The sequence below is a fragment of the Phodopus roborovskii genome, unplaced genomic scaffold (assembly GCF_943737965.1).
Source record: "Phodopus roborovskii unplaced genomic scaffold, PHOROB, whole genome shotgun sequence".
NCBI classification, from domain to species: domain Eukaryota; kingdom Metazoa; phylum Chordata; class Mammalia; order Rodentia; family Cricetidae; genus Phodopus; species Phodopus roborovskii.
Window position 1 is genome coordinate 29,164,593 of NW_026126517.1, and position 25,669 is coordinate 29,190,261.

The following is a 25,669-nucleotide window of genomic DNA, read 5'->3' on the forward strand; positions in this document are numbered from 1 at the left end:
CCCCTCCTGGGAACAGCTCCACCTCGGGGGCGCTGGAAACGCCCTCCGTGAGTTCCCTGGCACCAGCGGGAGTTTCAAGTTTCCACTCGCCGGGCGGGGGCAGGAGGCGGGCGCGCGGCTCCGCTTGGTTCACTGCGGGCTTCGGACTGGGGCTCCCGCCAGCCCGTAGTGTCCTCGTCCCTCGGGAAGCCTTCGCCAAGGCCCCGCAGCGTGTCCCCGGGCCGAGGCCCGTTCGTCTCCGCCGGTGGCGCCGAGGCCCCCCCGGGGGGGGCGGGAGCGGGAGAGACGCCCTCGCTGCGGCCGCGGCGTTGGCGCTCGGGCCCGGGCCTCGCCCGCCACTGGCGGGCCGCGGGAGGAGGGGGCGCGGGGCGGCCCCGCCCTCCCCCCCGAGGAGGCGCCGGGCGGCCATATTGCCGAGCTGTCTGCGGCGGCGGCGCGTCTCCTCTCAGGCGGCTCAGGACTCGCACCGCCGCCTCTCCGTTCGCTCGCTGCCAGCCGCGACGCCCCCGCCGAGCCGCGCCTCAGCCAGCCGGCTGCGGGCAGGGAAGGAGCCGCTCATTTTCGGGGTAAGCCCTGCCCGGCGCGCTCCCTGGCCCCCGGCCCGCTTGCCCGCTCTCCCCGCCGAGGCGCTGAGGTGGCGGCCAGAAGTTGCCGGGCTGTGGCGCGGCGGCCCGGGCCTGGCTGTGGCGCCTCAGAGACGGGTTCGCTCCTGGCCGCCCAAGAGGCGCCGCCGCGGTCGTTAACGGCTGAGCCAGGCCGCTTGCCCGGCGTCTTCTGCCGCTCCGCGCCTTCCGCCGTCGGCCTGGCCGCGCCGGGGCGTCGGGCGGTGCGGGTTCCCGCCGCTGCGTCCTGGGGCCCAGGCTCGGCCCGGCGCGCCCCCGAGGGCCGTGGCCAGCGTAGGTCGAAAGCTCGCTCGCAGCCCGGGGAGGGGAGGCACGGCTGGAACTTCTCCCCCGGCCTCCTGTTTGAAAGTCGGGGTGTTGGATTACTAGAGAGCCTGTGGACGCCTCAGCAGCGGGAGGGCTGTCGCGTTGCCGGGCTTGCAGCGTCGGCCGGCCGCTCCCGCCGCTCGATCCCGCGAGGCCAGGCCCGGACTCCCGGCCGGCCTCCCTTACCTGCTGCTGCCGTCCTCCCGGCCCCTGGCCTTGGCCCGGGCGGCGGAGTCGCTGCCTGGTGTAGTGTCAGCGGAGGACCCCACCCCACCAGCAAAGTTCGCATCCCTACCATTCCGTGCTCCCAAACTCCGTCTTTGAGCTAAGTTTGAAAGGGGGCAGTGCGTTTTTTCAGTTGAAACGGCACGTCTGTTCCTACACAGATGTTTGGTTAAAGGTTGCCAGGATTCTGGGTGGTGTTTCTTATCACCCTAAAAGTGGTTATTCGTTTGAAATGTGTTCTAAGAGGTCAACTTCATTAAAACACACACACACACACACACACACACACACACACACATATTAAAATACAGTTGAGATTTTGTAGGAGAGGTGCGAGTGCTAAGCCCGTTGGCTCTATGGAGGCACCAAGGTTTGCATGATGTAAGTGTAAAAGCCCAAGGTAATAAGGGTTTATGTGATTAAAGAATACTTGGACACTGCAATCTATTGTTGACCGAGCATCTTTGGTTTTTTTTTTTTTTTTTTTTTTTTTTTTTTTCACAGAAGCACAGAATAAACAATTGCCCTGTTCATTTTGCTGCATAAATAATGGCTTAATCTGCTTGCCAAAACATCATCACTGGATCTGGAGAGAGAGACTAATGTTTAGGGTTTAGGATTGCTTTTTTTTTTTTTTTTTTCCTAATCTTTAAAATTTCGTTGTTTGCACCAGTGTGCAGTTTACCTCTCATAATAATTTATTCAGATATGACAAAATGCAGGCTCCTTTTCAAGTTGTCAGTATGCTGTGAAAAGAGTTACACTGACTTTGCTTAAACCCCTCTGGATTTGGAATTTAATAAGCAGTTAATATTTAGAACGAATAATCACTCGGAGTTTTTAACTTTGTTTATATGAGGAGTTTGATTGTGATTCTTAACGAAAAGTTGCCCGGTGTTGGTTGTGTGTGCCTTTAATCCTAGCACTCTGGAGGCAGATGCAGGTGGATCTCTGTGAGTTCGAGGCCAGCCTGGTCTACAGAGCTAGTTCCAGGACAGCCTTCAAAGCAATACAGAGAAACCCTGTCTTGAAATAAAGAAAGAAATGTTAAGATGTTAAGCCCTTGCCTCCGTGGGTCATACATATTGTTTTGTTCATTCCTGTACCTTCACACAGGAGGGAATGTAGGAGGAGCTTGGAGATGTTTGTAGAATAGATTTAATAGACTTTGCTGTGGGAAAAACACGTTGAATCTCAGTTTTGTTGGAACTGATTACTCAGGTGGAAATGACATTGCTGCTTTTCTGTGTGATGGTTCAAAACAACAGGTTTTGCTCATTTTCCTGCTCAGTTGCTGTCAGTAAGCATAGGGATGAGAGATAGGAGCAAGAGCTGGTTTTTTTGCTTTTTGTTTTACCATTCCCAAGAGTGAAATTGGATTTTTATTAACCAGTTTTCAGACTCTGGCCAGTGGTTGGAAGACTTACAGATTTATTTTATTTTCATTTCTCAATCTTTTATTATAAAAATTATGTACAATCTAATATAGTAGATTCTAAAATGATGAGAGTCCTGGATTTTCATTCATTTTAAATATAATGCATTTTACCTTGAGCCATTTCAAAATGGAGTGGCAAATCTTTAACTTTTTCCCCAAAGACCAAAGCCTTGAAATGCTGTCTCCTTGAGGACTGAGCAGTGCTGGTGGAGCATATCTGTAGGGCATAGGTAAGAGTTTCCTGTGTTGGTGCTGTCTGGGAGAGGAAAGTCAATCTTTCTTGTAACTGCTGCAGTTTGGGAAGTAAGGAAGTTAGTCTTGGATGACTTGGGAACCCTGCAGATCAAGGCTGGTGGGCACTAATTTACCCTGTTGACGTCCAGGATATGTAGCTGGATTAAGTTGCTACTCTGAAAAGCTATTTTAAGTTTCTTGACCATAAGTGTCACCAGAATGTGTTCCGGGAAAGCCTGACTTACTTAAGTAGCTCATGGCATTGGAGGTAGAGGTAACTAGTCTGACCTCAGAGAGTTATCCAGTGTGTTTAAACTATCCCATCTTGCCTATTCATTGTTTCTGTATGCGTTTTAGTGTTTATAATGGATGTATATCTTGAATCATTTTTTAAAAAAACTATGAAGCTAATAATTATATAGTAAAGTTATAACACCCGGAAAGTCATTAAGCCATTGAGTAAAAAAACTGTCTTCTCAACCCAGAACTTGGCAATCCTATCACCAGCCTCATTTGTCATTGGTAATTTCCTTGTGTATAGAAAGTGGTAGCGCTTCTGTCTGTGGGTCTCAAGACTGTTAGCTGTAACAAACCCTGACATGGTGTTTATTACTTATATTAAACATCAAGTAATTGTGTTTTTCTAATTTTCATCATTTGAATGAAATTAGTGGAATTTGCTATACTGATTCTTAGAAGTGTTTGTGTAAGCACATGTGCAAATTTTCTTGGTTAATGATTAGTGGTGAGGTTTACTCTTTTTTTCTTCCTAAAGTATAGCATAAATTCACAGTAAAAGTTGGTGCACACAGAAACATGTACATATACATACAGGACATACACATAAGCACAAAATGTTGTCTTTTGAATCAGGTGTATGATTTGGAATAGCAACATTTATATAACATATGTATCTTTACCTGGAAACTGTTTTAGAGAAGAATAGTTGTCTGTGTGATCAATTTCTTCTAGTATCAGCTTTTCAGAAAAGGTGGAGGTTATATAGGGCTCCACACTGAATAACAATTATGTATAGCAGTCCTCACAAATTCATCAATTTAAAATAACTAGACTTTTTAAATTGTTTTTATTTCATGTATATTGTCATCCTTGCCTGAAGAATGCAAGTCCACATGAGGGTACCAGGTACCCTGGAATTGGAGTTACAGACAGTTGTGAGCTGCCATGTAGGAGCTGGGAACTGAACCCTTGTCCTCTGGAAGAGCAGCCAGTGCTTTCAACCACTGAGCCATCTCCTCTACCTCAGTTACTAGAATTTTGTTTGTTTTTTGTAATGTTTGTATTGAGACAGGGTCTCTAGCTCTGGCTGTCATGTAACTTCCTATGTAGACCAGGCTGGCCTGGAATTCAGAGATCTGCCTCTGACTCCAGAATGTTGAGTTTAAAGGTATATGCCACTATGCTTTGATAATAAACTAGTTTTGTTGAACAAGGTACTTGCTAAAAATTTGGGTATAAGTAAGCTTTGTCTTTCTCTATAGTTGACCTTTTAAGTATAATTGTAAATTACATGCATTTTTTGATGTATATAAACAAGGTCACTATAAATTTTATACATCTAGCCATGTGATAACCAAAAAATGCTGATTACGTTTCTTTGTGCTTTATATACATTGGAGATCATAAAGAAGTAAAATTAATTTACTTGGAAAGATTGTTTAGTAACTTTTGTTTTTTAGTCTGCCAGTTAAAATCTATAGACCAAATCCAGCTCAAATTTTTCTAAATAAAGTTTTGTTGCACCTTGTACTTGCCAATTGTTTACATGTTGTCTATTGCTACTTTTGATCCGTGATGGCAAACTATAGCTAATACAACCTAAAATAGTTACTCTTTGTCTTTTTGCAGAGGGAATTTTCTTCACTTACTTAAAAGAAAAACAAGAACAAAAAGCTCTACTCTATTGGAATGTTTTAAACTGGGCCTAGTAGTACAAATCTGTGATCCTAGCCGCCCTGAGATTAGGTAGGGGGTTGAAGTTTAAGGCCATCCTGGAAAACTTAGTGAGGTTCCCCCCCAAAAAAAAAGAATAAAAGGGCTGCAGATATATTTCACTAGTAGTGTACCTAATAGGATTCAATCCGCATTGGATGGGTGGGGATTGGGCTGTTCTTAGGTACAGTATCAAAGAAAGGAGTACCACATTATTTTTTCTAAGATAGTACAATTTATATATAGTTACCTCACTATCAATAATTAATACACTTTTTTTCTAAACTTTAATTCTTATTGCTCTCAGGACCTTAAATGCTTCCTTTCATTTACAAAAAGTTGAAATTAACTAAGACTTGCTGCAAGTGAATTTGCATCATTGAAGATGGACTGAGTAATAGAAACTTCTTAACTCTGGCCAAGGACCTTTCCCCCTTGGTTTAGACTAAGATTTTTTTTTTTTGTTATTGTTGGGGTTTTTTTTTTTTTTCGTTGTTTTTGTTTTTTAACTTTGGTTAGCTGCAGGGATGAGTTGAGTACATTATCTAGATACAAAGTATCCAAGAGAATAAGGGAGAGTTCTTTTCCAGAAGCCTCTCCCAAAATGTCATTCACTACTTCTTAGCCATGATAATGGCATGTACCATATCTCCCAACATTGGCACTGTTAATCAAATTGCTTTAATTCTGTTTCTAATATTTTCCTTAGTCATATACCAAATGCATTGAGTTCTTTCTTGTCCCCAAATGAAGACAGATACAAAGTGACCTGTCATACATTAATATACTTACTTTAGTTTGAATATGCAATTTAGTGTATTCTTTGTTTACAACTGAAATTGTAAAAAGGAAAAAAACATTGGTTGCTATTAAAATGCTTTGTTGAATTATTATACACAACTAAATCAAGCCTTCTGCCAGTTTTGCAAGTAAAATTTTATTTGAACACACTGTAGTTCATTTACTTAATTACAAAGAATAATTGCAACATAGACTGGAAACCTAAAATGCTTATTTACCTGACCCTTTACAGAAAAAGTTAGCTAAACTTTGTTTTAAGATGTCAGTCATATATCCAAGTAGTTGTTACAATATGGTAAATACTTGTTGCAGTAGGTCTGAAAGATGGGCAAGATACTGAGGAATTGGCAATGTAAAGAACAACACATGTGCCATATTGAATGTCTTAAAAATGTGTTAAGTGGGATTGTAGTGTATATCAGCTCATATAGGTGTAAAGTTCTAAGACTTTTCTGTGATGTCAATTCTGGATATCTCTTGCTTCCTATTTTAAAAAAAATTTAACTCTTCCTGTTTCTGAAATAAAGTCTTCTAATAAGACATCTGGAGTAGATATACTTGTCCTTAAAAAGAATCTCCCTTCGTAAAAGTGTCAATGAAGATATGCAGTATCTTAGCTATGGTTAATTGACAATAGTCTTTCCAAGTGTGTTGTCCCTGTGATCTGTGGGCTAATATGCCTCTGAGGATAGCCATGTGCATCCCAACACATCGTAGATGACAATGCCATGTTGAAAGGTCAAAAGTTGGACACTCATTGTATGGGGGATGGATTAAACTTTGTTAGATGTCCTGAGGACTCCAGTTCTTAAATTTTTTTAGGTTCTAGATTTAAAACTATACAAACCTAGTTTGGTTTTCACTAGAAGTATATGTACTGGAAAGCTTACTACTTACACTTAAGGAACACACAGTATGCTAATTATAGTCATTATTAAATGTAATGTTTACTATGTTTGTCTTCTACTGTTTCTTACTAGCTTGGCCATTTTATATCATTAAAATGAGAAGAAATGTTTTCCTTGACAATAACCAGCCGCTAAAGTGAGTATTTCATGTAAGCTCAGCTCATCATCAAAAGCAACAAACATCTGAGGACCATTTGTGAGACTGGTACCATCCTAATTTCTCAAAAGAGAGATTGAGATCAGAAAATTAGAAGTTAAATGGTTTATAGGGTACGATAGAGACCTGCCTTATTGACCACATGAAATGTCTTATTTAAAGATACTTAGGCATTGAATTTAGTTTTGAAAAAGCAGCTAGTGTTGTATAATGTCTAGTATCTCAAAATAAGTAAGATGTAGAAGTATTTGTGAGAATTTCCCAGTTCACTGTGGGTCTTTGGTTCTTTACCATAACTTACATGAACCTGCCTGCCTTCCTCATACCATTTCTAAATTGCTTATTATATGGTTTGGTTTTTAAAAAGTTTTCTTAAATGTAAATGAATAAGTTCGGCTGCAGATAGCTACCTTACATTTTATTCTAGCACATGTTTACAAATTATAATGTATCATTTCCCTTTCTTCTCACCTTAGGAACAATACAAATTATTTCCAAAATTTTTAGAGCAGAATTGAAATTCAAGGTAAAATGTTATTTTGTAGTTTTGTTTTACATTTAAGGTTTAGAAATTTGAATTTTCTCAAAATTCTTGAATATTTTCTTAAAATCTACATCTACATGAGCAAGTGTCAAATAGAATTCCCTGTCACCATGTAGGAAAGTCAGCTGCTGAGGTGATCATCTGGTTAATTTTCAGCTTTGATATTCTTAGAGGTTGGTTTTCAACTCGACAATAGTAGAGGAGAAAGCTTTCTCATCATCTTAAAAGTCCCATTGGTTGTCTGGCACTAGCTTGCCTCTAACTGCATGAGGAAAGCAGAGTAGGTCAGTGAGGGCCCAGAACTAGGAAACTCACTAACCAGTTCCATGCCTTTGACAAGTCACTTACTTAACCTGCATGTCTTTACTTTTGGAGGTATAGGAGTTGGAATACTCAAGTAGTGTGGGGGAAAGACAAGCAGTTATGAGGATTAGATCATGCCTGTGAATGTCTTTAAAGTGAGTATTCTGCAAATGCTAAAGGCAATCACATGGGGGTGGGAGGGGGAATTATTACACCATTAAACACTGCTAATTTATAGTAAACATTTCTTGCTATTTTTAAAGTTTTAAACCTGAGGGTATGTGAACTTGGATGGATAAGTTATATTCTTATTCACATTCTGTTATGAATGTGGCAGTATCAGACTTGTTTCCATAAGACATATCAGGGATCTTCATTATACATTCACTTTTAAATTAAATCCAGTACAACTGTTATTTAAAGCGCTAGAAAAGAGGCACATATTACTCTGACATGGATTTGTGTGTTTTAAATTTTGATAATTACATTCAAGAATGGCAGGTTTCTTGTAACTTTCTGTATTTTATGCATTTGTTTTATGAGCTTAAACACTTCTGGGATGTGGTGCATAGGCCAGAGTGCCCTATACAGGGAAAGAAAGGCTTGAGTTGTCCTTTTGCCAGTGCCGTAACTGTGATTATTGCCTGCCAGGTACCTTATTAATGCATTTTAAATTTGTCTTTGTAATATTGCTTCCTTGTTCCCCAGTAAATTGGACAAGTGTTCTTTTGAAATTTTATGCAAAGACAACTATTGTGCTCTTCTGTAGTTTGAATCCCAGAAGACTGAAAACCATTACAATTAGACCTTGGGAAAAGAATAATTTGAAAGTAAAGTGGGTTTGGTGTTAATTATTGAAGCTTCAATATAAGCCACTATTTTTGGTTGTCAGCCTAGCCTTTAAGGGCTGAGCCATCTCTCCAGCACAACTGTAAGCCACTAATAGACTACATTTGGCAACACCTGTTGCAGTTCGGGACCTGTTGGTCTGTTGTGCTGCAGAAATCCACTTGGCACAGACAGGGCAGCCTCTTCTGTGAGGAGTGTCAGCCTCAGGGTTGAAGGACAGGATGCTGTATAAGAATGTTTTGCCTTTATTGTATAGCATTGTGTTTGCTCTTGTGGGTAGTTTGCTGGAGATGGGAAGCTACTGTTGCCAGCATCTCTTCAGACTGAAGACAAACTGCTGACTGGGTAGTTGCTGCCCTGTTGTGCTTCTGAGGAAGTTGAGGTGGGAAAGAGGTTGGGTAGGGCCTCTTTAAGTAACATAGGAGTGTGAGGAACTGGAATGGGGAAAATTAATTACATTAATAAACTGCAGGGTTTTTTTGTTTTGTTTTGGTTTTTTTTTTTTTTTTTTTTTTTTTGTTTTTGTTTTTGTTTTTGTTTTTTTGAGACAGGGTTTCTATGTATTGCTTTGAAGGCTGTCCTGGAACTAGCTCTGTAGACCAGGCTGGCCTCGAACTCACAGAGATCAACCTGTCTCTGCCTCCAGAGTGCTGGAACTAAAGGCATGTGGCACCAATGCCAGGTTTGCAAGTGAAATTTCAAAAAATTAGGAAAGGGGAGAAGAGAGTCGTTGTTTTCTGAATAGTAAAACGAGAGAAGAGAGGAAATTCACCAGTGTTTGGTACACAAATATGAATGTTTGGAAGCCAGATAGATATTTAGAGAAGAAAAGGTGCTAAAAAACAAAGTTGGCTTCAAGTTGGTAGGGGAATCCTAGGATATGTGTGTATCTTACTTGATTTTTCATGTTATCTTTTATTTTCTGTTCTGCTACTAGCAGGTTCTAGTTGTATTTAAAATATATGATCCAAAAAGGGGCTAGATATGTGCCATTCATGTTAAATAGTACCTTTATATGAACATTGTTTAGTGATCACTAAATTGAAACTTAGATTTACTCCATTTACACATAGGTTTGTCCTAGAACTTTTTAGATAGAATTCCTTTACAAACCATATTATGTAAGATAATAAACTCGTATATAAACAGATTAGTGAAATATACTTTTGAAAGCTTTGTATCTAATTTTTAAAATTAGAAACTTAAAAGTAAAACCTCTGTTAATACTAAATGATATAACACAACAGATTCATGTTTTCACATAGTTGTAATGAGTGTCTAGTTAACATGTTCTGCTTCTGCTTAACCTTACATAAATGTTGACACAGTTTGTCCAAATGTATAGAGACAGACTCCCTAACAACAACAAAAACAACCCCTGGAGTGTCTGTCTATCATGCTATTTCATAGTTTCAACATTGCTTGTGGTTTTTATCTTTGTCTACTAGTAAATAATGTGGCCGAGAATATCTTAGTAGAGATCCTTTCTTTTATATTATTGCCTTGGGCTTTATTCTAGAAGCAGAATTTCTTTCTAAAAAGTTGTACAGCTTTTTTTTTTTTTTATGTTGAATCACAATTTATAGGAATATGGAGCCAATTTATGATACTGTCATACTTCTACCACTTAGGCTGCTCAACATTGACTATGGAAGTCTTAGCTTGCTACTGTGTAATGAGGACATAGTAGCACCTGCCAGTTATTTTGCTTTGTGGCTTTAGTTGTTCATTTTATCAGAGTACAATGTGTTTGTGCAGGTTTTCACTTACTGTTTATTAGTGGAATGGATTTTGCACAGCAGCTTTATTATAGCTATTGTATATTTTCCTGTTTCTTTACCTCTACCTATTTAGGGATGTAAAATAAAGTACATTAGTTTTATCCTAATATGTAAGTATTTCTTCCTCCAAAACTGAATTATCTTTGTTGTCTTCTTATCTTTCCTTTTGAAAACACAATTTGTAGTTTTATTTTAGAAGCTTACAGATTCATCCTGATTCCTAGAGGCTTTTCAATATTTTGGAGTATAACAATTTTGACCTTTTATGGTAATTTTTGCGTGGTTTTATAAGCTATCTTGTTCTTTAGTGGTCCATAAATATTTTCTCTGATTTGGTTAGTTGTATATGAGTTAGTGGAGTCTAGACGCCCTATGATTCATGTAACTAGCTTCTAAGACATACAGATTTATAAACAGTTCTGTTATTAGATTCTTTGTAGTTGTACCATTATAGAGATAATGATTTTTTTTTTTAATCTTTCACTTTTATCGAGACAAGTGAAATGAAGTAAATGGAAGGCTAACAATTTTTGAGATGAAGTGATCACTCTGACAGTGCACATCTCTGTCATTTGGAAGTGAAATGTTTCCATATTTGTGAAGGCTTAGTTAGGCACTTTACTTCTTCACAGTCGGTACCATGTGGTACTTTGCTTATTTATGTAAGAGCCTAGTTTTTTGTGTGTTGACGTAGGACATATCCTTTGGTTTCAGTAGAGCTCTCTTAAAGGCTAAACTTAATGCAGATTATTTTGCTTGAAACTTCTTTTTTGGGGGGAGAGGGAGAGGTGGAGTACAACTTGAAATAAGTCTAATTGAAAACTTGGCCAAATTATTTCAATTTTTAGTACCTGTGTTTAAGAAATAACTTTTCTGAAATATGAATGTTATAACTTAGTATGTAGAATCTGTTGGATAATTAAGGGTTTCGATTTGTTTGTTCCTTACTGATGAGATTGCACTGGAGGGACACACCAATCATATAGTTCAGAAAATAGTATGGTAGTATGAAGAAACTCATTTAAATCTCCCTCTGCCCAGCTCCAGAAAGAGTAGTGTGATAGGAACTGGTATGTTATAGTACAAGAACACTAACTCAAGAAAGAACTGAAAATTAGTGGCCACAAAGAAATATCCTGAGTACTCTGATAGGAAGGGATAAACCTGAAAAATACCTTCACGGTGATAATGTAATATAGGACTGGCAAGTTTCCTTCATTGGAGAGTTCATCAGGGATGTGAGCTCTCTAAAATGACTATGAAAAACAAGCCTCTATGAGCTGAAAATTGAATTTTAAAGAGAATAAATGGAGGGGCTGGAGAGATGACACAGTGGTTAAGAGCACTAACTGACTGCTTTTCCAGAGGACTCAGGTTCAATTCCAGCACCCACACGGCAGCTCACAACTGTCTAACTCCAGTTCTAGGGGATCTGCTACAATATACAGACATTTATGTAGCAAAACATCTATACACTAAATATAAAAATTGTTTTAAAAAAGAATAAAGGGCTTTAAATGAAAGTATGCCATGAAAGTATTAAACTGTTTTAGTCAAAAAAGGCTTTCTAGGGATGTGAGGATGGCTTAATGCTTGAGAGCATTTGCTGTTCTTCCAAAGGACCCCAAGCTTAGTTCCTAACACCCAAATTGGGCCACTCACAGCCTCCCCTAACTCCAGCTCCAGGACATTTGACAATACTTTCTTCTGGCTTCAGCAGGTACCTGCACACACACATAAAAATTTAAAATCCTTAAAGTTTATTTCTAGAAATAAAAAGCATTGAAATTTTAAGTCATGGACAGGAAAAATAAATTAAAGATAAACAGAATTGGGCTGGAGAGATGACTCAGTGGTTAAGAACATTTTTTGCTCTCTTGGTGGACTGCAGTTAGGTTCCCAGAATACACATCAGATATAGCTCACAGCAGCCCATAACTCCAGTGCCAAGATTCTGCTGTCCTCTTCTGGCGTCTCTGGGCACCTACACTCAGGAGGCCTACATCCACACAAACAACCATACACATAAATAAATCCTAAACAAAACTGGAGAAGCCGGGCCTGTTGACTCACACCCGTGATTCCGGCCCTCTGGAGGTGGGGGGATTGCCTCTAGTTTATGAGTGCTAGGTTGGCCAGAGCTGCTTACTGTGAGACCTTGCCTCAGAACACTCATCCAACTGTAGAGACATGCTGGCTAGAGGAGTATCATTCAGTTAAAGGGATGGAAAATTTGAAAATGTAGTCCAAGAATGGATAGGAAAATTTCAGAGTGTCCAAAATGAACTACTGGGTAAAACGAGCATAGAAGAAGAGGCAGTGGCTAATAGAGTCCTAGAATCCAAGAAAAGATGAATCTTTAGTAGGAAGAAGCTCACCAGATCTGTGGCAATTTGCAGACAATCTGACATTAAAGGAAAGTAAAAATTGTTAAAGTAGAAAGAAAAGATTAATACAAAGGAATGACTTAGATTGACAGCTGACTACTCAGTAATGCTAACAAATGCCAGAATTAAGACTTCGAAATGCTGAGCAGTCATAGCCACATGTCTGTGTACAGTTGCTATATGAGGAGAGACCACTTCACTGGAAAGATTTAACAGTTCTAGAACTGCTTATCTGATTACCAACCTAAAAATTCGTAGAAGGGAAAAACTGACATTTTTATCAGAAGTCAATTGGAAAAGCTTGATGTATTTTTGTCAAGATTGGTTAGGTAGACTAAAATGAGTAGAATAAGAGATTTAGAAATTAAAATCATGGCTTAGCTTGTTCTATATTACCCAAAGCATACCATATAGTATTTTTGTTTATATCTGGAACAAGTCACTAGCCCTGTACTAAAGGGTTTTAATATTGAAGCAAATGCAGAAACATAAAAATTAACATTTTGCCTATAGACCTAAAAGTCTTGCATTTGAAAACTAAAAATGGAAAGCAATAACATAAAATATTTTAAAGTAGTGATTAGAAATAATAGTTTGAAACTGAGATTTAGAGCTTGGTAATGAATGAGAGAAGTACATATAAAAATCAAAGCTGTCCCAGGCATGTCAGGGGCAGGAGGGTGATCGAGAGAATTTTGAGACCAGCCTGGGCAATATAGTGAGGTCTAGGCCATTCTGGGCAAAGAGTTAGAACCTGTTTGAAAAACTAAATGCAAAAAGCAACAAAAATCCCTAATCAATTGAGCTTGCAACTTATAAAAATGGTATAGCTTCAAGTACATGACAAATGTTCCCCCACCACCCTGAGGATAATCCCAGAAAAAGGGGAAACATTGTGTTCTCAGACCTTTCATTGCAAGATGCCACCTTCATTTTGAACATTAAAGTTGTATTTGACCTGAAACTCCTTTAATTCAGGTGTGTTTGTAATACTCACAGGGCTCTGATTAGTGGTTTAACTGTAAAAAATAGGCAAGAAATCCAGAGCAGAAAAGTGGGGGTGCTGGCACATGCCTTTAATCCCAGCAGTTGTGAGGCAAGAGGCATGTGGACTTCTTGAGTTCAAGGCCAGCCTGGTCAACAAAGCAGTTTCCAGGACAGCTAGGACTACACAGAGAAACCCTGTCTCGAAAAAACAAACAAAAGAAATGGAGGATGGGGGCTGGAGAGATGGCTCAGCTATTAAAGGCTAGACTTACAACCAAAAATTTAAGAAATGGAGGATGGGAGGGAGAGGGAACTGGGATTGATAAGTAAAATAAGATTGTTTCTAATTTAAATAAAAAGATATATCTCCAGAATGGATTTTATTAAAATAACTCAGCCTTAAAATTTAAAAACTCTAGTAATTACATTGTAGATTTTTTTTTTATTTGTTATTAGTGTAGTACAAATGGGATGTGTGTGTCCTAATGAGTGGTTGTGGTTTTGGAAGCAAAATATGAGTGATAGCACAATACATTTACTTAAAATATTGCTGGTGTTGAGCTAAGGGTATGGCTGTTGGTAGAAGTTACTTCCTGCAGAGTTTGACTCCCCAGAATCCATGGCAGTCCTGGATGGATATGTTGATTCACCTATAATCCCACAGCATAGGAGTTGGAAGCCAAGGATCCTCTGGATAAACTAGGCCAACTAGACTAGCTGAATGGGTGAGTTCAAGTGAGAGACCTTGCTTCGGTATGGAAAATGGAAAGCACTTGAAGAAGGCACCTCACATTAACCTCTGGCTGATGCTTATACTCAGATATTTATGGGTATATATACTCATGCTTGTATATCACAATACACATGAAAAAATGGAGTTACTGTAATCTTAAAAACTATTATAATCTGAGAGAAGTTTTCTTAGACATTCTTGCCTATGTAAGAGCAGTAAATTGTTCTATGAATTGTGAAAGAAACAAATTTCCTGTATCAATATTTTATAGATCATGTTTTTACCATTTATTATGCCACTAAATGTTATAGATGAAGTTTAATATACAAGTGATAAAAGAATTTTCCATATTCTCACTGGTTTGTTAGTGAAATTACTATGGAATTACCCTTAAACTTTGGATATGTTTAGCTTATGATCTTTAAGCATTAATTAGTAAAAAACAAAGGTTGGACATTTCTTTGATATATTTTAGAGAACACAAAATGACCCAGAGTAAGAAGAGTAGAAGAAAGCATTGAGACTTAATGAAAATTAACAAAAGTGAAAGATAAACAATTATAACAAAACTGAGAAGTAATTTTTTTTTAAGCTCAATAACCTAAGTGGACTTCTGCCAAGATTAATGGGGGGGGGGGGTGGCAGGCAAAACTTGATAGTATTACGAGTTTAAAGAGAGTCATAATTATACATCTAATAAAGAAATAAAAGTTACTATCAAGCATTATGACTGTTTCTGGAAATATTTGGGCCATTTTATAGTTGAATAACCCTTTAAAGTAGCTAAAAAGGTCTAGAGATAGAGATTGCAGTGAAAGCAAGCCAGTTTTGGAAGTTAAAAAATGTTTTTCATTTTTGCACACTATATAGCTGAGACTAGCCTCAAACTTACTATGTATTCCACTTTGGCGTAGAACACTGTCCTCTTGCTTGGGATCAGAGTGCAGGGATAACAGATGTACACCACCATGCATGGGAACTGTTAAAATCAAGTCCTATATATGATAATATTAGAACTAAGGGAGGGGCAATAGTGTTAGAGAAAATTTGGCCTGTCAGAATCTGTGTGGGGGGGGAGGGGGGTGTGGGTGAGAGTAGGGAATAGGCTACAAAAAGTTAAGGGATGGGTATTTTAACTTCCACCTGAATGTCATTGCCCAGTGACTTGGGGGGGGGGGTAAAAAAAAAAAGAGGAAGTTTCTCTATATAGACATTTTTTGTCATGTGTTTGAATAAAATTTAGGGAAAGTACCTTATTTGAAAGTGTGTTAATTTAGCTGTGCTTACAAATATCTTGTCAGTGATAGTCTACATAAGTTTATCTATAATGATACAGCATTAGTGAAAGGTTTGGAGCTGGAATCTCTTCCTAGACAGCTGATAATGATAAAGGGTTGGTAGATTTCTCAGAAAGTCAAACATTGTTGATGTTTCTTAGTAAGACTGTTTACTTCCAAGAGCACAGAGTGGCCCTTTCTTATTAAGATGTGCTGCCTCAGTGAAGAAATCATACATCAGCATTCACTTAGGACCACTGGGGTTCAGTGGAGCCCACTGACTAGCTGGGGACTAGCACCAGTATTGCTATGTAGAATTGTGGCTGCCTTCTTCACCTTAGGCGAATAAGGTGTATTTTTGTTTTGTATGTGTTTTGTTGTGTATTTTTCTCAGGTTTTAGAATTTCAAAAAGAAAAGTAATTTTTAAGGAAGACAACTTTGATCAGCTTTTTGAGTTTCCCTTAGTATTTGAGTCTACCCGCCTTCATTTTTACTGTCCCTTTCCACACAAGGCAGGTGCCTTGATGAGCTTGTATGGGAGAGCCAGTCTTTGGGTCCTTAGAAATCTTGCTTGTTTTCTTGGTGTTTCAGTAGATTAATATAGTTAATGCTATGCTATTTGAGACAAGTGTTGCTTTCAGTGCCATATACTTTTTTAAGGGAATGTGAAATGCTAGCTGAAGACATTGAACATGATTGTAAGAGAACATGGTGACACTTTTAACCTGGTTTTCTACTTTTTTCCTTTTTGTGTAAGGTGCAGCTAAACCTAATATGAAAGATAATAAAGTATGCTTTTTTTTTTTTTTAAACAGGCTATAATCGTTTATAGAAGTGAAGAGTTTCTAAAGAAGGTAACAAATAGGAGAAAGAAAATGCCGAAACCAGTAAGTGCTTTTTATATCTCTTGATACTGCTTAGCATTTTGTAGGTTGTAAAGAATAATCACAGGTGACACTACAGTTAAGGTTAAAATTAATGACATTTGGGACCAAGCTGTCTAGTTCTATCCTGGTTTTCATTGTTGATCTGTGTGACTTGTTTAATCCATTTTGCTTGACTTCTTTTGTATAAAGTAGGGTTACAATTTAATTTACTGTATAAAGAAGGGTTATAATTTAGTTTATTGTATGATGTAGGGATATAGTTTAATTTACTCAAGGAAGGAAACAAGGATTATAAGAATCTAGTATACATTTAGTGCTCAATCAATGTAACTTATTGTTAGCAGAAGATAGTTGAGAGGTATGCAAAACCCATGCCTTTTAACTTTCTCCTAATTTGAACTTGGATGATGGCCTAGATTTACATACCTAGATCATTTTCTTTCTCTTGGAAGTTTGTGCTTCTCGGCTAAGATGTACTCCTTTTGGTTTAGGGTAATGAAACAGCATTTTCTTCAGTGTTTCTTTTGGCTACCAGTGTGTCTGTGTATGGCCCAAGGTAGCCTTGAGTTCATAATCCTCCTCCTTCAGTGTCGTGAGTCTTGGGAATAAGATAATATAAGTGGGATGGAGTGGTGGCTTAGAGTGATCAGAACATTTTGTTATTGCAGAGGACCAGTGTTACATTTCAACACTTATGTCAGGAGGCTCATAGCCTCCTCTAACTCTGGCTCCAAGAGGATTTGATATCTCTGGCATGTATAGGAACCATGCAGCATTCATGTGCACAAATCTATGTACACACATACACATAATTAAAAAAACAGACTTAAAAATATATATATAGGTATGTGGCACCATAACTGGCTCAAATACATTTTTTTATTAACAAAATTGTTGGTTGGTTATTAGAATTTTCTGGCATAGATACCACTGTGAAATGACTTTGGTGCAAAAGAAAGTTAAAACTAAGGTGTAAAAATCAGAAAGAAGTAAAACTCTGTGTGCACATCTCTCTCTCTCTCTCTCTCTCTCTCTCTCTCTCTCTCTCTCTCTCTCTCTCTCTCTCTCACACACACACACACACTCACACACATACCTACCTACCTTCAGAGGCCAGAGGAGACCTTAATATCCTGCTTGGTCTTTGACTGAACCTGGACCTAAGCTCGTGGCCAGCAAGTCCCAGTGCCCTTCTTTCTGTCCTCCATAGCACTGGGGTTGCAAGTGTGGGCACAGCCATACTCAGCTTCTATATTGGTTTCTGGGGATTTAAGCTGAGGTTTTCCTTCCTGCACAGCAAGTACTTTTAAGTGCTGAGCAATCACCTCACCCCAGAGCAAAAAAATTTTATTTGTAAGTAACAAGGTATTTATTCAGCCAATCCTCATCAACCTAAAGCAGCTACCACAACTAATAATAAAACTAAATGATATTATACATAGTTACAGTTATAATAATGAAAAATTTCATATATTAGCATCAGAGTTTAAAAATGAATGTTACAGCATCAGAAACAAACTACTTAAAAAAAATAAAGAAGTGACACTGAGAAGTTACCATAGTAAAGATCTAACTGTAGCCAGGCAGGTGGTGGCGCATGCCTTTAATCCCAGCACTTAGGAGGGGAGGCAGAGGCAGGCAGATCTCTGTGAGTTCAGGACCAGCCTGGACTACAAGAGCTAGTTCTAGGGTATGCTTCAAAGCTACACAGAGAAACCCTGTCTTAAAAAACCAAAACTGATTGTATGGGAAAATGTTGGAGGCGTAATTATAAAGCATTCTTAAGATTCCTCCAGATGTAAAATTTAATTCAGTTCTAATCATTTGAGTCCCAGCATTCTTCTTGGGTAGAGTGGGTAAAGATTGCTAAAGAAATGAAAAACGAACAAACATGGAAAGCTTAGAGAGTTGGATTGAAATTCTTTCTTTTCAAGCTACAAAAATAAGAAAGGAACACCTGTAACTCTGCAGTCTATTTTTAGCAGGAATGTGAAACTTATAACTACTTTAGAAAGTATAGTTTGTCTTATAATTAATATTTATCTGTTACTTATCATTGAAATTTGTATATTAGTTGAAGATTAGCTCTGTGTGTTAACAGCACATTAAATATCCTTGGGGCTAGAAGATGGCTCAGTAGTTAAGAACGCATAATGCTCTTTGCAGAGGACCTGAGTTTCATTCACAGCACTTCTTGCCTATGATGTTTGAGGACCCATTTCATTTCTCAGTATCCCCTACCCCAGATTTTCTAACTGTACACGTATATGCCTATAATCCCATTAGTGAGGAGGTTGATGGGCCAGGAGAATTGCAAGTAGGCCAAGCTTAAGTTACATAGCAAGGCTTTATCTCAAAAAAACAAGGACTAGGGATGTAGCTTAGTGGTAGAGATTTGCGTGGCATGCACAAAGCCCTGGATTCGGTCCCCAGCATTGTAAATCCACACAAATACTGTAACTCAAAGAATGTTTTTATGCTTACTGCTTTGTAAATGTATTATCTTTTCTAATCACTATCTTTTTTGGTTTTATTGTAGATCAACGTACGAGTAACTACAATGGATGCTGAGCTAGAATTTGCCATTCAGCCCAATACAACTGGCAAACAACTTTTTGACCAGGTACCATTTAATTTCATAAAGCATGCAACTCTGTTTTCTATACTTCTGTTGGGTCAGTTACTTTTCTTGTTGCTGTGAGAAAATAACCTTACTAAAGCAACTTAAGGAAGGAAAGGTTTAGTGTTGCTCAGTTTTCAGATCTAGTCCATCACAGTGAGGAAATCATGGCAGCTGGAACTGATTAGGAAGCAATGAGTATTGAAACATTTAGGGTGAGTCTTTCTGCTTCAGTTAACCTAATCCAGATAAGTTCTTGTAGGCACAGGTAAAGGTGTGTCTCCTAGGTGATTCTAGACCCTGTGAAAATGACAATATTACCAACACATTCTCTTTGTCAGAGTTCAATTAACAGTTTTCATTGTTTGGTACTGATTTAATTTTGCATCATTAGTCTGAGTCTTTATATTTTGTATTCTTCCCCCCCAAGAAGTTTTTGCTTTTTAAAGAAATTACAACCTTTACTATTTCTTAGCTATTTTTTTTCTTACTTTTTATTTATATCTTTTAAGTTAAATTTTTCAAGTAAAGGAAAGTAAACTGAAGAGTGTGTCTTGCTGTCTTGAAAAGAAGTCTCTTAAGATTGTCATTCAAAACATTAATCAGACTGGAGCAGTGGCTCAATGGTTAAACACCCTAGTGCTCTGACATAGGACCCAGGTTTGATTCCCAGCACCCACATGGTTGTATACAACTATCTGTAACTCCAGTTCCAGGGTATTGGACAGTTTCTTCTAACCTCCATGGATAGCATCAGTATACATGTGATGCAAAGACACATGCAGGCAAAACAGCCACATGTAAAATGAAATTAGTAAATGAAAAAAATTTTGCTTAAAGTAGCCAAAAGTGCTTACTACTTAAGTGAAGTTAAATCTTTTGTAAAGATTTTAAATCTCATGTCTCCTTATTTTCCTCATTTTATTTTAAATACAAGTGGCTTTTAAAAATATACTGTAATGTGGTGGTATACTGGTATGCATTCTGGTTCTGCCACTTTATTCCAGCCCTTAGGATGCTCATCACAGATTTGTTCATATGCAACACAGTTCTAACTTCAAAGGGAATAAGTTTATTTTGAGCCCTTTAGGAACACATACACAGGTTGATTTGACTACATCCCACTGTAGGAGTGCTTCTATGGATTGCTATAGTCACGGAATCAGAAAAAGGCATAGAACATTCACCACTCTAGTGGGGAGAGTAGGGGGATGGATTATAGCAGTAGGGAAAAACTGCTGTATCTTTCAGATGTTATCTGATGATATTCTTAGCGGGGATGGATTATAGCAGTAGGGAAAAACTGCTGTATCTTTCAGATGTTATCTGATGATATTCTTAGCTTAGGGTTGGTAGAAGCTGGTGATCTGCTAAACTAATGGAGTCTGAAGGTGGTTTTTTTGTTATTGTTTTTGTTCTTTAAACTAGATAGTTGAAAGATTGTTAGGTCAAATAAGGAAGTGCACATGAATGGCAATTACATAGACCTAAGATGTGCAAGGATAATTTGTGCATCTGTAACATTTCAACTCTCTATGCTTTCTCTTGTAAAATCTCCATGCTTAGTCTTGCACAATCTTCACACAGTATGGCTTTTTCCTGGGAATTTTCCACTAGTCATTTTATCAGAAGACATGGATTTCAAGATGAATAAAATAATGATATCTGTCTGTCCTTAGGTGTTTAGACATGTAAGTGTTAAGACACATAAAAAGACACACTGTAAGCTAGTTGGTATAGGGAACAAATTAATAATTTTATTTCTATGATAGAAATTTTATTCACAGAAAGAATGTCAGTTGATCTGGGACTTAAATAATAAATTATTCGATGAGTGATAAAGATGCAGAAGTATTGTAGGCAGAAGGAAAAGTGTGAGCAATGGTGTAGAATGTGAAACTTAGACATGGTCCAAGAATTGAAGGCACCAGACTCTGTCACCAGAGTGAAGTGCTTTGCCCTAAGTACTGCTTGAACACTGCAGGAATCAAATAGGAGCATAGGCTTGCCCCATCTGTGCTTCTATCCTTCACACTGTTCTTTTGTTTACTGAGGCTGTGATTCGAGCCAAGGAAATGAAGATAGAAGTGGCGTAACAGGCCTGAGAATAAAAAGCTGAATTGATGTTTTCAGAAATGTTTTTTGAGCCTGTCAAAAAAAAAAAAGAGTGTGTTAAAGGAAAACCCTCTTCTGTGGCACTTCTACTTGTGTAATTTTTTCCTTGTGACCTATGGTGTCGAATGTCATCTGATCACTCTGTGAATGTTAATCTGAATTTATTTGTTTTGTAGGTTGTAAAAACAGTTGGTTTACGTGAGGTCTGGTTTTTTGGGCTACAGTATGTAGACAGCAAAGGATATTCTACTTGGCTTAAACTTAATAAAAAGGTAAGATGTGTATAGTAACATTAAATTAATTTGGTATGTTTATTAATCTGTGCTAAAAAAGTATTAGCAGGTATGCTTAAGTCCAGGCCTCCTTTTGCAGTTGTCTCTTGATCATTACTCATGCCTTTTAATTCATTTAAGCATCTCCAATATTACCACTATTACTCTGTACTACTACTACTCCAATATTACTATTACTGTGTATGAACCAATGATTGTGAGAAATAGAATTTTGAAGCAGGTGTTAACATGTGTTAGAAACGGGCCCGCCAGCTGTGAACATCTCTAGGATGAGCTCCAGCACACAAAGGCATTTTCATTCTGGCTGTTGACTGGGCTCCCAGAGCTGCTTGGCAGCCTCAGGACCACACACAGGAACTTTAGCACATGCATTGTTTACGACTTATATATAGCATTACTGTCCACTTTCTATAAAAAAATAATTTGATGTAAATATATTCATTTACAGTGAATTAAGTTTTGTTGATTATCCTTTAAATTACTATTCTAGGTGACACAGCAAGATGTTAAAAAAGAAAATCCTTTACAGTTCAAGTTTAGAGCTAAATTCTTTCCTGAAGATGTTTCTGAGGAATTGATTCAAGAAATAACACAGAGACTTTTCTTCTTGCAAGTTAAAGAAGCCATCTTAAATGATGAGATATATTGCCCACCAGAAACTGCAGTTCTTTTGGCTTCCTATGCTGTCCAAGCCAAGTATGGAGATTATAATAAAGAGATTCACAAACCAGGGTACCTGGCTAATGACAGACTCCTCCCACAGCGGTAAGGAAAGTAGGCCTTTATTTAATATTCTCTAAAGTTATATTCCAGAAGCATATGCCAAATTTCTGAAAAAGACTTTTAAGTTGCCAGGTGGCTCTTAGTCAAGTAAAGCACAGATTTCTATCTGTTCTACTGTGTTCATGTCTGTAGGATGTGCAGCAAAAGGAGTATGGTTTGGTCTTAAGGGAACAATATGAATTACTGTTTCTAAACATTGGAACACACGCAGGTAGATGCATAATAAACACTGTTGACTAGTAAGGGGCAAGAGCTGTTTCTTCCATAGAATGAAGTTTTGGTTTAGTGTGCAATACAGTCCCACCTTTGTAACACTCAGAGCAACACTGCATGGGAACAAATGACTGGAGAATGAAGTTTGGGAACTGAATCTAATCTGCTCTTTGCTAGTTACGCAACCTTAGATTTGTAACCTCTAAGGATCCACCATAAGCAAAAGTGGTTAATTTTCCTGTGGCTGAAAGAGACAGAGTCTATGGTGTTTTATTATAAATATATTGCTTTTGCTGCTTTGGCGTTGAGTAGAAAAATATGAATACTTTATCAGTTCACTGTTGAGTAAGAACATTGACAGAATACAGATGAAACACAAGTGTGTGGACATAGGGTTTAGTGTGGAGTTCTTGAGCACATTGGTCCTTGAGTAAATTGTGTAGCCCACATTGACTTCAAATTCAAAATTAGCCTGCGTCAGTTTCTTAAGTACTGGGATTATAGGTATTCACCACCATGTTCAGCTTAATTTATGCTTTCTTTCTTAATAAAAAGTATTATCTACATAAAATGACAATGTTAAATTTTGTCACAAAAATAGTATATATAGAGTATAAAAAAGGGTTAATCAGGACTCAAAAATTCTATTTTCCTTTGTGTTCTTAGTTTTCTGTTAATAATGAGATAGCTATTTTTTCAATCCAGAGTATGATTCATTTTAAACATTTGAGTTCTTGTAAACTATAAAATGCCATTAAAGTGTGAATTATTTAAAGTAATTTAAGCTATCTAAAACTTTATTTTAGCTTTCCCTAGTAACATCCTCTATGACTTCAGTATTCAGCCAGGAAACTGACTCTGACACAGCCTATGACCTTGTTCTATTCTGTTTTATATGCTCAGTAATATTTTTAGTTCTGTGTTGTTTTAACATGTGCACTGATTTGTGTGACAGCTTTCATAGTCAAGTTATGAAAGGACTCTATAGACTTTGAAAAGACCTTGAATTTTTTTAATCAAAGACATTAACTACATTTCTTTTTCCTTTGTAGTGTTTTGGAGCAACACAAACTGACAAAAGAACAGTGGGAGGAGAGAATACAAAACTGGCATGAAGAACACAGAGGAATGCTAAGGTATCTGAGAACTAGTTTCTGTTTATTTCTTTCCACGTTAAAGCACTTTCATCTCATTTAAAATCTTCTTGGGCTGGTGAGATGACTCAGCAAGCAGCTAAAATTGCTGCCACACCTAATGATCTGAGTTGAATCCCTCCCAAATGGTTGGAGAGAACCGACTTCCTTCCTTCCTTCCTTCCTTCCTTCCTTCCTTCCTTCCTTCCCTCCCTCCCTCCCTCCCTCCCTCCCTCCCTCCCTCCCCCCTTTCTAAATCAAAAGTATTATCTATCTACATTAAATGACAATGTTAAATTTAGTCACAAAAATAGTAGCTATGGAGAAATAATCAGGACTTAAGAATTCTGTTTTCTCTGTTCCTGGGTGTCAGTTTCTCACACCTTTAATCCCAGCACACAGGAAGCAGAGGCAGGCAGATCTCTTGAGTTTGAGGCAGTCTGGTCTTCAGAGCAAGTTCCAGGATAAACTCCAAAGAAATACAGAGAAACCTGTCTTGACAAACCAAAAAAAAAAAAAAAAAAAAAAAAAAACAGAGAGAGAGATGTCTTTTCCTGTCTGTTGCTTAATTTCTGTTAATAATAAGATAGCTATTTTTTTCAATGTAGAGTATGAGTCATTTGAAATATTTGGGTTCTTGTAAACTACATAATGCCCATTTAAAAATATGAATTAAAGTAATTTAAGCTATCTAAAACTGTTTTAACCTTCCCTGGTAACATCTTCTGTGACTTCAGTATTCAGCCAGGATACTGACTCTGACACAGCCTGTACACATGCTGTTCCTGGCCCCTATACACACACAGATGTTAAAAAAGGTTTGAGTATTTTTGTAGTTTTAGTTTAATGTTTACAAGTGTCTACTTAAATGTATTACATTCAGCTGTATTTTCATAGGGAAGATTCAATGATGGAATATTTGAAGATTGCACAAGATCTAGAAATGTATGGTGTCAATTACTTTGAAATCAAGAATAAGAAGGGCACTGAACTGTGGCTGGGTGTTGATGCTTTGGGTCTGAATATTTATGAGCATGACGACAAGTGAGTATACAGATGTCTGGTGAGCTAGTCTTTCTGTGGTCTGAATGGCTTTCAGATTAGCTCTGCTTGGAGAAGTTGACTCGATTGTCCTTATTGCTTTCTTTCTCTTACAGTAAAGAAGTAGTTAATTCCACATTGAGTTTTAGATGTCATTTCTATTTTTCCTAGTACCTTGTAGTTTCAGAGTTCACTTCTGAGTCTGTTTATTACATGAGAGGGTTTGCCTGTATTTACAGTGTGCCATTTTTATCTCTTGTGAGTGAAATCTAGTAACAAGTAAAAGCTGTTACCTCAGTAAATTAAGGGAGTCCTTAAATGTTGTTATAGTTAACTTGTAGCTTGAAATAAGTTAACTTACATAATAAGTCAAGAGGAAATAATAGATATGTTTAAGCATTTTCTTGTAGGAATTGTTTTACATACTTTTAAAGATCAATTCAGTAGATTATCCTATTATTTACAGTGGTTAGTGTAATATTTTTAATTTGATCAACTTAATTTTTTGTATATATACACAATTCATATCCTATATGTTACATCATGATCTTACAGTATTTACTAATATTGTAATATAGTATTAGTTATGTGTATGTATATAATGTTAAAATATGTTGATACTATATATGTATACTACAAATGGATGATACAGATATATAATACAGTGTGAATATATCAAACTCATAGTCCTTTTCGAGTGTAAAAACTAAGGGCTGGAGAGATGGCTCAGCAATTGAGAGCATATGCTACTTCTAAAGAGATTGCAGACTTGATTCCTAATTTTCATGTCTTAAGGCTCACAACTTTCTCTAACTCCATCTCTAGGGAGAATGGATTCACTTGCCTCTGAGGGTATCTGCTGTCATGTGCACCATTACACACAATAATAATAAAGTCTTTCTCTAAAGAATAATAAATCTACGCTATCAATCCCTCCCACCCTCCTCATTAAAGCAGATTGTGCTGATACTGTGTCATTGGCCATTAGAGGGCAGAATAACATGCATATTGATTTATTTTATGTAAATAAGTAGTTATGCCGTAGTGCTTATTAGGCATTAATAGTAATATAAATAG

General features: G+C 37.8%; 1 protein-coding gene across 1 annotated transcript in view; it reads left to right on the top strand.

Annotated features, from left to right (window-relative positions):
- Positions 1–410: 410 nt before the first annotated feature.
- Rdx (radixin) overlaps positions 411–25,669 on the top strand; it is a 61,421-nt gene continuing 36,162 nt past the window's right edge. Inside the window, exons 1-7 of the mRNA XM_051197464.1 lie at positions 411–566; positions 16,323–16,394; positions 18,934–19,017; positions 21,306–21,401; positions 21,913–22,187; positions 23,471–23,554; positions 24,449–24,595. Of these exons, the coding sequence (XP_051053421.1) occupies positions 16,383–16,394; positions 18,934–19,017; positions 21,306–21,401; positions 21,913–22,187; positions 23,471–23,554; positions 24,449–24,595 (698 nt within the window). The 5' untranslated portion in view covers positions 411–566; positions 16,323–16,382. The remainder of the gene's footprint in view (positions 567–16,322; positions 16,395–18,933; positions 19,018–21,305; positions 21,402–21,912; positions 22,188–23,470; positions 23,555–24,448; positions 24,596–25,669) is intronic.